This window comes from Denticeps clupeoides, chromosome 9, assembly GCF_900700375.1.
Source record: "Denticeps clupeoides chromosome 9, fDenClu1.1, whole genome shotgun sequence".
In the NCBI taxonomy this organism is placed as follows: Eukaryota; Metazoa; Chordata; class Actinopteri; order Clupeiformes; family Denticipitidae; genus Denticeps; species Denticeps clupeoides.
Genome location: NC_041715.1, coordinates 2,755,804 through 2,769,294, shown reverse-complemented (window position 1 = coordinate 2,769,294; position 13,491 = coordinate 2,755,804). Strand labels below are relative to the sequence as shown.

Sequence of the window (13,491 nt, the reverse complement as noted above, 5' to 3'; positions counted from 1 at the left end):
AAACAAATATTCCAAACCAGTGTGAGACTGGAGCTGACCAATCTGCCCAGTTCTATAGATGGTTCCTTCAGCTCATTCAGCACCACAGCATTCTTAACTCAAAGAGTTTGGTGAAATAAGATGGAGAGGCCTCTAGCAAAGCCAGTCGTATGACAGCAACTTGCAACTCGCTGTGTTCAAATGCTCTTTCCTTCTTTGCGTGTTTCTCAGCATCAGCTGTTCTGCACCACTGACTTTACTTCAGAAAAAATTACTTACTTTATTAAACACTTTCAATAAATGAAAAAAACTCACATTTGTCTCTTTTATTTCCTCCTGGTCTAATTTGTGTGGATAAGGGACACCATGCAAATGATCTTTCCAAGAGCTGTGTGGATGACGTGTATATAGGTTATCAGTACATTTGAAGCAAATTCAAATGAAAAGCTTTCAAGACAGATTTGTAGGAAGGAGGAGAGAAAAAAACAATCAAAAATACAAGAGAAGAACTTGTCACTGTTCATTTTTTTTAGTTCAAGGCCAACTGCGTACGTTCGGGGGAAAGGATTGGTGCTTAAGTCACATCCAAATACAAACAAGTGTTTAATTGATAACCATTATTTGCATATGATCTGATATTTAAAGGATTAAAAAAAATCAATAATTATGGTAATTATAAACAATAAATAAATAATAAAATTACAAATCAACAAACATTTATTGTTAAAATGGTCAAATGCAAGAACTCAGTATTTTCCATTTTCACTTTATCTAGAGAAGTTGTGCACAATTTAAAAACAAGGGTTCGAATTATTGAAAATCTAGTGACAAATGAATTGAAATTCACATCCATGTCATTTTCTTATATGATAAGCATTAAAAGTAACAAATATTTTACTTATAATATAAGAACTGAACAATTTACCATTCGGTCACGATATCAATAAACACACATACTTCATACTTGTTCATTTTTCATATTGGACTCTAACACACAAAATTTTAATTTCTTTCACATCCAAACAGTGGAAAGTGTGAAAGCAGCGGGTTACAGGTGTACAAAGTGTCCAGTTCATTTTGAAAAGTTTAAGGAATTTAATTTGCATTGTCACACCCTGCACAGTCATATAAACAAGATGACACCTGCGTCCTAAATAGAGAGTTGAGTAATAAAATGAAACAAATATCAGACACATTTCCCTGACTTAAAATCATATTTTCAGCCGGCTTTTAAGCAGATGTTTACATGCAAATTTATCCAACAGGATAATCACAAGTAATCTACAATTCAGTATTAAATTAATGATGTTAAAATCAAGCCATTTAAAGTCTTCACAGGTTAAAAGCAGGAAAAAAAACGATGTGTAGCTCACAAAACAAGAACTTTACAGAAATAAGTAAAAATGAAAAATAAAGATAAACCATAAATGTGAAAACACTAAATGGAGGGTGCAGAAGACCATCAGATTACAATGAAAGTATAATTTATAAAATCTATGAAAATGGCTTGAAAACATGATATTACAGTTGAAGCTGATACATAAACTAACTTATTTTATTTGAACTCATGATGTGCAGTTTTTTTTGTTTTTTTTTATTACTTACACCGCAATGTCATTATTAGGTTTTATTTTGTGTCTCTGTGTGTTTCTGGTGGGGCAGGATATACAGAAATTATATGCAAATTAGAGATTACTGTAGAAAGGTACTTATAAATGTGCACAGAGTCTCTGTTCATCCAATTCTGGTTATTCTGTACTCCCATCCAGGATATTGTCCTGAACTCCATCTGATAAAAGTCTGATTTGACTTTTTCTCCTTGAAAATGGATCATTTTATTTTCACCGTGCTCTTATTATCAGGTATGAGTTTATGTTTATGAACATTACTATGAAGATTAATATAGTCTGTGTCTGGTTTGACTGTATTTGCCTGGTTTTTGTACTGGAATTTATTTAAATATTGTCTCAGTAAACTAAATGTAATTTGAGTTCAATCCTCTAATAACTAATAACTAATAATAATAGTAATAATATTTTAATAATTAATAATCTAATAATATCATTATATACACACACATAATACATCATTATGTCATATTACAAGTAATTTTTTTTCTCTTCAGGTGTGTCTTCATGTGCAGGTCTCCAGTATCATTTTGTGAATAAGAGTATGAACTGGACTGAAGCCCAGAGCTACTGCAGGGGGAATTACACTGACCTGGCCACTGTTGAGGACACAGAGGACATGAAGATGATGGTGGACATCACTGTACAGCAGGGTTATAAAGGTCCAGTCTGGATTGGACTTTACTATGGGGACACATGGAGATGGTCCATACAGGACAACATGTCCTACAGTCATGCAGATACAGGATTCAGAAACTGGAGTCAGACTCAGCTTTATGATTTTGATTTAGTGTTTAATGGATTTTTTATTCAGGATGCAGGTGTAATGATAAATACTGGAGGCGACTGGTTTATTGGCAGATGTTGGAACAAATATCCAACTGTCTGCTATCAAGGTAAGAAAATCTCTGATTAATAAAGCTGAGGGAGAAGAGAGATGTGTGACTATCTGGAGCTTCTCTACTGTTCCTGTAATGATGGCAGCATATAATGAATGTATCTGAAAACTGCAACTATGTTCCTCACAGAGAACAACGCTGGTGGCATTTATGTCATTAACTCCACCAGAAGAACCTGGCCAGAAGCTCAGATCTACTGCAGACAGCACTACACAGACCTGGCCATCATCAGGAACAGTGAAGACAATCAAAAGGTCACACGTCAGTTGACAAACAATACTTGGATTGGTCTGCACAGAAACTGGGTGTGGTCAGACCAGAGTAGTTCTACATACAGGAACTGGACAGCAGGACGTCCTCTTAATAATAAAGCGAGTTGTCCTGTAGCGGCTATCGGTCAGGGAGGAACATGGATGGACACAGATTGTAGTGCTCGGTTTCCTTTTATCTGTTACCAAGGTGAGATATAAACTCTAGAACCTTCATACAGAGTTCACCTGGTCTGTCTGTAAGATCTTCTCTGTTCCTGTACCTGGTCTCCTCCAGATAATCTGGTCCTGGTCCGTGAGAATAAGACCTGGAAGGAGGCTCTGCTGTACTGCAGACAGAACCATGTGGACCTGGTGTCAGTCACTTCTGAGAAGGTCCAGCGCTGGGTGAGGGAGAAGGCGGGAGAAGCCTCCACTCCTTATGTCTGGATGGGTCTGCGCTACAGCTACACTCTGAACTTCTGGTTGTGGGTGAGTGGAGAATTCAGCTGCTACCAGTCCTGGTCCACAGGTAACGGGACGGGCTGGTACAGAGATGAAGGGGGCAGGAGGGTCTGGAGCACCGGCGCCCAGCAGGCTGGAGGAGAACAGAAGTGGGTCAGTCTGTCTGAGGACATTGAGCTCAACTTCATCTGCATAAAATAACATCTTCATGTCATTTAGATCATAAAAACTACATGGAAACTGCTTTTTTTTAATGAAAAATCTTTTTGACACAAGATGCTGAGATGAACGTTGGTTTCATCCCAACCCTTTATGAAGCACCACTGTCACACTGATACAAGTCAGATCCAATAATTTTAGGGCTGAAACCAACATAATGTCAAATCATTTGTCTTTCAATCTTTTATTTAATAATTCTTGCTTGTATGGACTTTTCTCTGCCATTGACCTACAAATATAAAATATGTATTTGTATATTCAATAAATCTGCCTACAATAAAATATTCAAGCTTTCTAAAACACTTAAACACTTAACAAGGCAGACAAGGAGGGATACAACCTCGGCTGGCCTCTCAACCCCCACCACCATCTCAAAAAAATACAGAAGCTCCTCCACTTCCTGCAGAGGCTGGAGAAGGACAGCATCCCCCTCTCATCTCCACCACCTTTTTCCAGGGAACCACAGAAAACATCCTGTGGAGCTCCAGAACTTCCTGGTTCAGTAGCAGCAACAGCACCAACCAAAGTTCTGTTTAGACGATATGGAGGACAGAAGAGAAGATCAATACTACAAATCAACTATGAAACATATCATCTATATAAAAATAAACTGGTCTTATACTGATTAATCAAAAAATACTTCATAGAAACCACCTGTTTCTCTTCACATGTCACTCCAGGGCAGTGCTGGGCTAGCAGGTAAGGTGACACTGAGGTCCCCTTGATGAAGGCCCCCCAGTGCTGCCCAATGCTCACCAAGGGTGATGGTTAAATACAGAGGACACGTTTCATCGTGTCACCGTGTGCTGTGCTGCAGTGTTTCACAATGACAAAAATACTCACTTTACTTCACTGTTATAAGTCGCTCCATCTATTACTGCTGTTTTGTGAAATGTTATATAATATGACTATAATAAAAAATGAAGGTGAATACACATCTTGCCGATCCCATCACATGATGCTGACGAGGAGCGTCTTGTGACAATCAGAGTCTTGCGAAGGCGGTGACCCCCAAGTATGGACGGCTAATTCACGGCTAATTCTGCCTGCAAGCTTGTGGTTTGGAGTCCACTTCCTTGTCTACTCTGTATCTTTGTACAAAGATACTTAAAATCCTCACTCAGCATATGATTGTATGTATTATTTTACACATGGTTGGGGTAACTGGTTTGACTGGTTAATTATCGGTTATTTAACTTCCTACTGAAAGCATGTTATTTCACTTGAATGCGAATAAGACAAATAAGTCAGAAGACCCCCACCAAAGGTGATGTAAAAAGATCTCCGTGTTTCAGAAGAGTCAAATTATTGACCTTATTCAAACACATAAAACAACCAAGGAAAAATCTGAAATTACAAAAACTGGATTCAGTGTCTCAACCGTCACTCCGGACTCATATTCAACGTTGTGCCGCTGTGTACGTTTTTTGATAAAAATTCTGCACTCCTTGCATAACCAAAGTTTATTGTTTGGTCAGTGTAAGTTTTTTTACCTGCATCATGATTTATATCTGCAGTTCCAGGTTCAATTTTACGGTGTAGAGAACATTGCCTGATGATCATGCAACGTTCTGGTGTTAGTGGTGAATGTAAAAATCTTAATACCTTCACAGATTAAGAAAAGGAGACTTAAAAACAAACCAGATCAGAAACGACAATCCTAAACATGTAAAAATAGAGTAAAAATGACAATGAAAAAACTGTGGCGACACTAAACAGTTGTACGTACAAGTCGTGATGAACAGATTTGACTATTTACATTTTTTTTCTGAGATGGAACTGGGTGAGGGAGATGGTGAGAGGTTCCTTCACGTTTGATGGCTGGGTCTGCAGTACAGCTGCACTCTGAAGAGGGCTGGTTGTGGCCTCGAGGGTTAGACACCCGCCTGTGAACCAGTAGACCACAAAATCCTAGCTGCAAAACCCCACTTATTACCATCGTGTCCCTGAGTAGGACACTTAACCCTGAGTGTCTCCAGGGGGGACTGTCCCTGTAACTACTGATTGTAAGTTGCTCTGGATAAGGGTGTCTGGTAAATGCTGTAAATGTAAAATTTTTAATTTGGTTGTATTACTGTACCAGGCCACTTCCTGCCAAAATCCAACCCTGTTAGTTTTGCTTTATACCAAAAAAGCATTTGATCAATTTGAGTGGCCTTTTTTTTTTAATACTTACATTTACATTTAAGGCATCTATGAATACAATCTTTTTTTTCACAATGTTGTAGTTTCTATACATAAGTCAGAGAATAAGAAGGTTACATGTTGATCTAAATATTCTCTAAAGAGGAAGGTCCTGAGCTGCCGTTTGAAAATACTCAGTTAAAATTTTAAAGTGAAGTGATAGACAGCACACAGTGCACACAGTGAAATGTGTCCTCTGTATTTAACCATTACCCTTGGTGAGCGGTGTGACCATGACAGGCACCCGGGGAGCAGTGTGTGGGGACGTCCTGGTGCTTCCTTAACCACTAGGCCACCACTGCCCCCAGTGACTGTAATGTTCTGACATCAGGCTTAAATTCTATGATAAGTCTCTATATACAGCAGTTGTCATTATAAATGGTTTATTGTCTCCTGGTCCGTGAGAATAAGAACCTGGATGGAGGCTCTGCTGTACTGCAGACAGAACCATGTGGACCAGTACGAGTTTTCCAGTACGTAGTGGCTGGCAGCAGGGGTGTCCCTTATCCCTGCTGATTCCCACCTTATTCATTGAACCCCTTAATTAGATGTAATTCAGATATTCAGGGATTCAGTTTCTAAAATGTCACTCATTTCATCTCTATATAACGTGCTTCTATTTCCAACATCCAGAAGTTTCTGTGGCTCATGCCGTAGACGCTAATAATAAAGTTAACATCCTCTCTGGCTATGAAATCAATTATGCCAAATCAGTGGCATTACCCTTGCACATTCCACCGGACACGTGGTCCACAGGTACGGTGTCTGTTTCACATGCATCATATTGGTTTTTAATATTCTGCCAGAATTTGAATGATAAAAATTATTCTCCTTTGAGGGGCTTCTGGGGCTTTGCATACTTCTTAACGCTGTTAACATTAATATAATCTCTCACTTACTATTTGTTTCAAAACTTGCCCTTTTATTTAAAACCCTCCTTTTATATATATTTGGTCTTTTGGTGTGTGTGTCTTGTTTTATTTACTTTACTTTACTTTACTTTATTTAGCAGACGCTTTTATCCAAAGTGACTTACAAGAGGAAAACACCAGCAATTCTCATTCGATTTCTATGGATTTTGAGTTGCAAAACTAAGAGCTCTGATGAGATCCAACTTGTCAAGAATAGAACATGCTCGGAAGTTGTTAAGGGCTAGACGAAATATTTTGTGCAGTGTGTGTGTGTTAGTGTTATATTCGTCTGAAATACTTTTTGAACACGTGGGTTTTTAACTGCTTCTTAAAGGTGGTGGTCGTCGGCTCGGCTAGTCGAATGGAGCAGGACAAGTTGTCCCACCAGATTTAAACTCAATGCGAGCAGCTACTGGGAGCCAGTGGAGAGAAGTGAGAAGAGGCGGGACGTGGGTGTGTTTCGACTGGTTAAAGATGAGACGGGCTGCCACATTTTGGACCATCTGGAGTAGTTTTATGGTGACTGCAGAGGCTCCAGCCAGGAGAGAGTTACAATAATTGAGTTTAGAGATGACCATTGCCTGGATGAGGAGCTGTGTAGCCTGTTGTGAAAGGAAAGGCCGAATCTTGCGAATGTTGTAGAGAGTGAACATCCAGGATCTGGAGATTGCAGCAACATGATGGTTTAGACTCAGTTTGTCGTCAATCCAAACTCCAATGATTTTTACAGATGCCGTAGGTGTTAACATTAGCGAGCCAATTTGAATTGAGAGGTTTTGTTCCCCGGAAAGATCAAAACCTCAGTTTTGTATAAGTTTAATTGGACGTGTCGCTCAGACATCCATGCCGATATGTCTGAGAGACAGGCCGAGATTTTGACGCAATATTTTTTATCTTCTGGTGGGAAAGACAAATAGAGCTGGGTGTCATCAGCCAATGAGTTATAAGAGAAGACATGGGATTGGATGATGTGACCAAGTGAGCGAGTGTATATTGTGAACAGAAGGGGACCAAGGACAGAGTCTTGTTGAACCCCTGTGGTTACACTAGAGAGGGCAGATGTCTCACATCCCCATGATACCTTGAAAGACCTGTCTTGAAGATAAGAGGTGAACCAATTTAGTACAATTCCTGTAATTCCTAAATCTGAGTGTGGTGAGAAGAATTCCATGATTAACTGTGTCAAAGGCAGCAGATAGATCAAGTAAATGTGATATGTGATAATGGTGACAAATGTACATGTGATATAATGCTAAAATGGCAGAATATTAAAAACCAATATGATGCATGTGAAACAGACACCGTACCTGTGGACCATGTGTCCACAGGTACGCCCCATGAGGCAGTATCTTGCCTCATGGGGCGAGGACGATCATGAGAAAGGTGAGGGATCAGCCCAGAACTCCACGGGAGGAGCTTGTTAATGATCTGAAGGCAGTTGGGACCACAGTCACTAAGAACACCATTAGTAACGCACTACATCATAACTGGATTGAAATATTGCAGGGCCCACAGGTTCCCCCGGCTCAAGAAGGCACATGTATAGCCAATCTTAAGTTTGTCTTTGAACACCTAAATGATTCAGAGAAGGCTTGGGAGACAGTGCTCAGATGAGACCAAAATCAAGCTCTTTGGCATCAACTGGACCCGCCGTGTGAGGAGGAAGAGAAATGCTGAGTTTGACCTAAAAAAACACCCCCATCCCCACAGTGGTCCCAACTGCCTTCAGATCATTAACAAGCTCCTCCCGTGAAGTTCTGGGCTGATCCCTCACCTTTCTCATGATCGTCCTCACCCCATGAGACAAGATACTGCATGGAGCTCCAGACTGAGGGCAATTGATGGTCATTTTATATTTCTTCCATTTCCGAATAGTTGTCACCTTCTCACCAAGCTTCTTGCTGATGGTCTTGTAACCCATTCCAGCCTCGTGCAGGTCTACAGTCTTGTCCCTTATGTCCTTTGACAGCTGTTTGGTCTTGTCCATGGTGGTGGAGAGGTTGGAATGGAAGAAACTGATTCTGTGGACAGGTGTGCTTTATACATATAACGAGTTAAGATCAGGAGTATCTGTAATTGATAGATTGATTGTAATCTGTGTGCATTATGGGCACACAGCCGGTCTGTGGGAGCCAGAAGTCTGGCTGGGTTGTAGGGGATCAAATACATATTTCACTCAATGACATGCAAATTAATTTATAACTTTTACGTAACATATTTTTTCTTGATTTTTGGTTGATATTCTCTCTCCATGAAAATGAAACTACCTCATAAATTAGAGACTGTTCATTTTTTCTTGAGATGTGAGACGTAAATGAGGATTTAACTGTAAACGTCTTTTTACAGCTTTTCACCGGACACTGTACAACTCGTCCTTCTATTATATGCTCTTTCAAGTGAGCAAACACTTATTTTACAAAGTGATTCAGTACACATAAAAGATGTTAAAACGTTTCTACTGGCAAAGCAGGGCGTTTGTGTGATATGCCTTCGATAGAAATGCAGCTTAAACGCACCATAGTTGCGAAATGACCGCGTCTACACATTTGAACATGGCGCGTGGTTCATTACGGTGCAGTCTGCAATGAAGTACATAAGCCCTTAAAGTATCCGACGATTTACCACAGAAATTGCAATTAAACATCTGGGAAGTACTTGGCAGTTAGCCCACAGGATTCAGAAAACAATAATTGTAATCAATTATTAGCCTAATCGATAAATACAGCTAAAACTTCTTATTACAGCTAAAACTGCTTAGCCTTACTGAACCACACGGACTTACTAGCATGCCTAGCAGATAACTTCACAGGCTTGGCGATTCAAATACTACAAAAAAAAGGAAAATATATGCCCAACGCCCAACAGATGGCCTGTACAGTATACTGTTTTCTAACAAGCAAAAGAGCAAACGCGAATTAATAATTTTGGAAATAATAAAATTTTAATCATTAAAAAATAAGCACACTACCCCTTACCAAGGTTTGTTAAAATGACAATTTATCAAGAAAATCCATTGCTAACCATAACCAAAGCATTTACCAGTTGCTCGGCTTTGAAATGGAGAGCCACCCGTCCGTCTGCACTGCACTGGAGGGAAACTCTGACAGGAAAATGTCGGTGGTTTTGGCGGGAAACCTGATGAAGTTGTGATTGGACAAATTTATATAGGAGTTTTAAACATTCTAAAACAATTTAGATACACAAAGAAAAGCCATTGCTAACCATAACCAAAGTATTTACCAGTTGCTCGGCTTTAAAATGGAGAGCCACCCGTCCGTCTGCGCTGCACTGGAGGGAAACTCTGAGGGGAAAATGTTGCCGGTTTTGGCGGGAAACCTGATGAAGTTGTGATTGGACAAATTTATATAGGTGTTTTAAACATTATAAAACAATGTAGATACACATAAGTAAGATATACTCACCAATTTAACAGCCGGGGAAACGTTGCGAAGAAAAATATACAAATGTTTGCTGTTGTCAGTGGGACGGAAACCTTCAGGGCATTCTGTGTTTAACCGCCACAATTCAAATTATTACAGTACTGCAACGTAAAATATTTTTCACATTACTCGACAGTGTATATTATGAATGTGTTATATTTTACACTGGCCAAAACAGTTAATTCAATTGTAATATATGTTAATTTATACGGTACAAAAATGTTTACCAAATTAGAGTTTTTTAAAGTAATTTACACAATAAAATACAGTTAGATAATTTAAGTTTTTTTACTGTAGGTTTTTTACATTAATTTACTGTTAAATTTACGGGCATTTTTTACAGTGTAATAAATGAATTGAAATTCACATCCATGTCATTTTCTTATATGATAAGCATTAAAAGTAACACATATTTTACTTATAATATAAGAACTGAACAATTTACCATTCAGTCACAATATCAATAAACAATCAATTTCTTTCACATCCAAACAGTAGAAAGTGTGAAAGCAGCGGGTTACAGGTGTACAAAGTGTCCAGGTCTGAGGACATTTTGAAAGTTTAAGGAAATTCATTTGCATTGTCACACCTTGCACAGTTATATAAACAAGACAACACTTGCATCCTATATAGAGAGTTGTGTAATAAAATCTAACAAATATCAGACACATTTACCGGACTTAAAATGATATTTTCAGCCGGCGTTTAAGCAGATTTTTACATGCAAATTTTTCCAACAGGATAATCACAAGTAATCTGCAGTTCTGGATTAAATTAATGATGTTAAAATCAAGACAATCTTTATAGATTAAAAGCAGGAGACTTATGAAAAAACAGATATGTAGCTCACAAAACCAGAACTTTACAGAAATAAGTAAAAATGAAAAATAAAGAAAACCATGAATGTACAAAAACACTACATGGAGGGTGCAGAAGACCATCAGATTACAATGAAAGTATCATTTATAAAATCTATATCTATGGCTTGAAAACATGATATTACAGTTGCAGCTGATACATAAACTAACTTATTTTATGTGAAGTCATGATGTGCAGTTTTTTTTTTTTTTATAATTTACACTGTAATGTCATTATTAGATTTTCAGGTCTGAGTTTTATTTTGTGTCTCTGTGTGTTTCTGGTGCTGCAGGATATACAAAATTATATGCAAATTAGAGAATACTGTAGAAAGGTACTTATAAATGTGTGCAGAGTCCCATTCTGGTTATTCTGTTCTCCCATTCAGAATATTGTCCTGAACTCCATCTGATAAAAGTCTGATTTGACTTTTTCTCCTTGAAAATGGATCATTTTATTTTCACCGTTCTCTTATTATCAGGTATGAATTTATGTTTATGAACTTTACTATGAACATTAATATAGTCTGTGTCTGGTTTGACTGTATTTGCCTGGTTTTTGTACTGGAATTTATTTATTTATTGTCTCAGTAAAACTAAATGTAATTTGAGTACAATCCTCTAATAATAATTTTGATATTACAAGTTATTAGAGGATTGTACTCAAATTAAATTTTTTTTCTCTTCAGGTGTGTCTTCATGTGCAGGTCTCCAGTATCACTTTGTGAATGAGAATATGACCTGGACTGAAGCCCAGAGCTACTGCAGGGGGAATTACACTGACCTGGCCACTGTTGAGGACACAGAGGACATGATGATGATGGTGGACATCACTGTACAGCAGGGTTATAAAGGTCCAGTCTGGATTGGATTTTACTATGGGGACACATGGAGATGGTCCATACAGGACAACAATTCCTACAGTCATGCAGATACAGGATTCAGAACCTGGAGTCTCGGTCAGCCTGATAATGCTTATATACCAATTAAGACAGGAATAGTGGAGGCCTGTGTAACGATAAATACTTATAGCAACTGGAATGATGACGGATGTTGGAACAAATATCCAACTGTCTGCTATCAAGGTAAGAAAATCGCTGAATTAATAAAGCTGAGGGAGAAGAGAGATGTGTGACTATCTGGAGCTTCTCTACTGTTCCTGTAATGATGGCAGCATATAATGAATGTATCTGAAAACTGCAACTATGTTCCTCACAGAGAACAACGCTGGTGGCATTTATGTCATTAACTCCACCGGAAGAACCTGGACAGAAGCTCAGATCTACTGCAGACAGCACTACACAGACCTGGCCATCATCAGGAACAGAAAAGACAATCAAAACTTCACAAGTCAGTTGACAGGCTATACTTGGATTGGTCTGTACAGAGACTGGGTGTGGTCAGACCAGAATAATTCTACATACAGGAACTGGACAGCAGGACGTCCTCTTAATAATAAAGCGAGTTGTGCTGTAGCTGATATCAGTCAGGGAGGAACATGGATGGACAAAGATTGTGGTGCTCGGTTTCCTTTTATCTGTTACAAAGGTGAGATATAAACTCTAGAAACTAGAGTTTAGAAGAGTTCACCTGGTCTGTCTGTAAGATCTTCTCTGTTCCTGTACCTGATCTCCTCCAGATAATCTGGTCCTGGTACGTGAGAATAAGACCTGGAAGGAGGCTCTGATGTACTGCAGACAGTACCATGTGGACCTGGTGTCAGTCACTTCTGAGAAGGTCCAGCGCTGGGTGAGGGAGAAGGCAGGAGAAGCCTCCACTCCTTATGTCTGGATGGGTCTGCGCTACAGCTACACTCTGAACTTCTGGTTGTGGGTGAGTGGAGAATTCAGCTGCTACCAGAACTGGTCCACAGGTAACGGGACGGGCTGGTACAGAGATGAAGGGGGCAGGAGGGTCTGGAGCACCGGCGCCCAGCAGGCTGGAGGAGAACAGAAGTGGGTCAGTCTGTCTGAGGACATTGAGCTCAATTTCATCTGCATAAAATAACATCTTCATGTCATTTAGATCATAAAAACTACATGGAAACTGCTTTTTATTTATGAAAAAGCTTTTTGACAGAAGATGCTGAGATGAACGTTGGTTTCATCCCAACCCTTTATGAAGCACCACTGTCACACTGATACAAGTCAGATCCAATAATTATAGGGCTGAGACCAACATAATGTCAAATCATTTGTCTTTCAATCTTTTATTTAATAATTCTTGCTTGTATGGACTTTTCTCTGCCATTGACCTACAAATATAAAATATGTATTTGTATATTCAATAAATCTGCCTACAATAAAATATTCAAGCTTTCTAAAACACTTAAACACTTAATAAGGTAGACAAGGAGGGATACAACCTCGGCTGGCCTCTCAACCCCCACCACCATCTCTAAAAAATACAGAAGCTCCTCCACTTCCTGCAGAGGCTGGAGAAGGACAACATCCCCCTCTCATCTCCACCACCTTTTTCCAGGGAACCACAGTAAACATCCTGTGGAGCTCCAGAACTTCCTGGTTCAGTAGCAGCAACAGCACCAACCAAAGTTCTGTTTAGACGATATGGAGGACAGCAGAGAAGATCAATACTAGAAATCAACTACGAAACATATCAAATATATAAAAATACACTGCGAACAGATCAAAACCTACTTCA

At 39.0% G+C, this 13,491-nt stretch overlaps 1 protein-coding gene and 1 long non-coding RNA gene across 2 annotated transcripts; one reads left to right on the top strand and one right to left on the bottom strand.

Moving 5' to 3' along the window:
- The first annotated feature begins 1,816 nt into the window (after positions 1–1,816).
- LOC114797287 (C-type mannose receptor 2-like) lies at positions 1,817–13,243 on the top strand. The gene is made up of 4 exons (XM_028992079.1): positions 1,817–1,841; positions 11,538–11,915; positions 12,049–12,378; positions 12,470–13,243. The coding sequence occupies exons 2-4, from the start codon at positions 11,567–11,569 to the stop codon at positions 12,835–12,837; spliced, it is 1,047 nt and encodes a 348-aa protein (XP_028847912.1). The 5' UTR covers positions 1,817–1,841; positions 11,538–11,566; the 3' UTR covers positions 12,838–13,243.
- On the bottom strand, positions 2,431–10,047 carry LOC114797288 (uncharacterized). Its single transcript, XR_003750836.1, has 5 exons — positions 9,956–10,047; positions 9,774–9,869; positions 9,573–9,668; positions 8,424–8,554; positions 2,431–3,967 (listed from the first exon to the last, which is right to left on the bottom strand). It is a non-coding gene; the product is annotated as an uncharacterized LOC114797288 (long non-coding RNA).
- Positions 13,244–13,491: the final 248 nt, after the last annotated feature.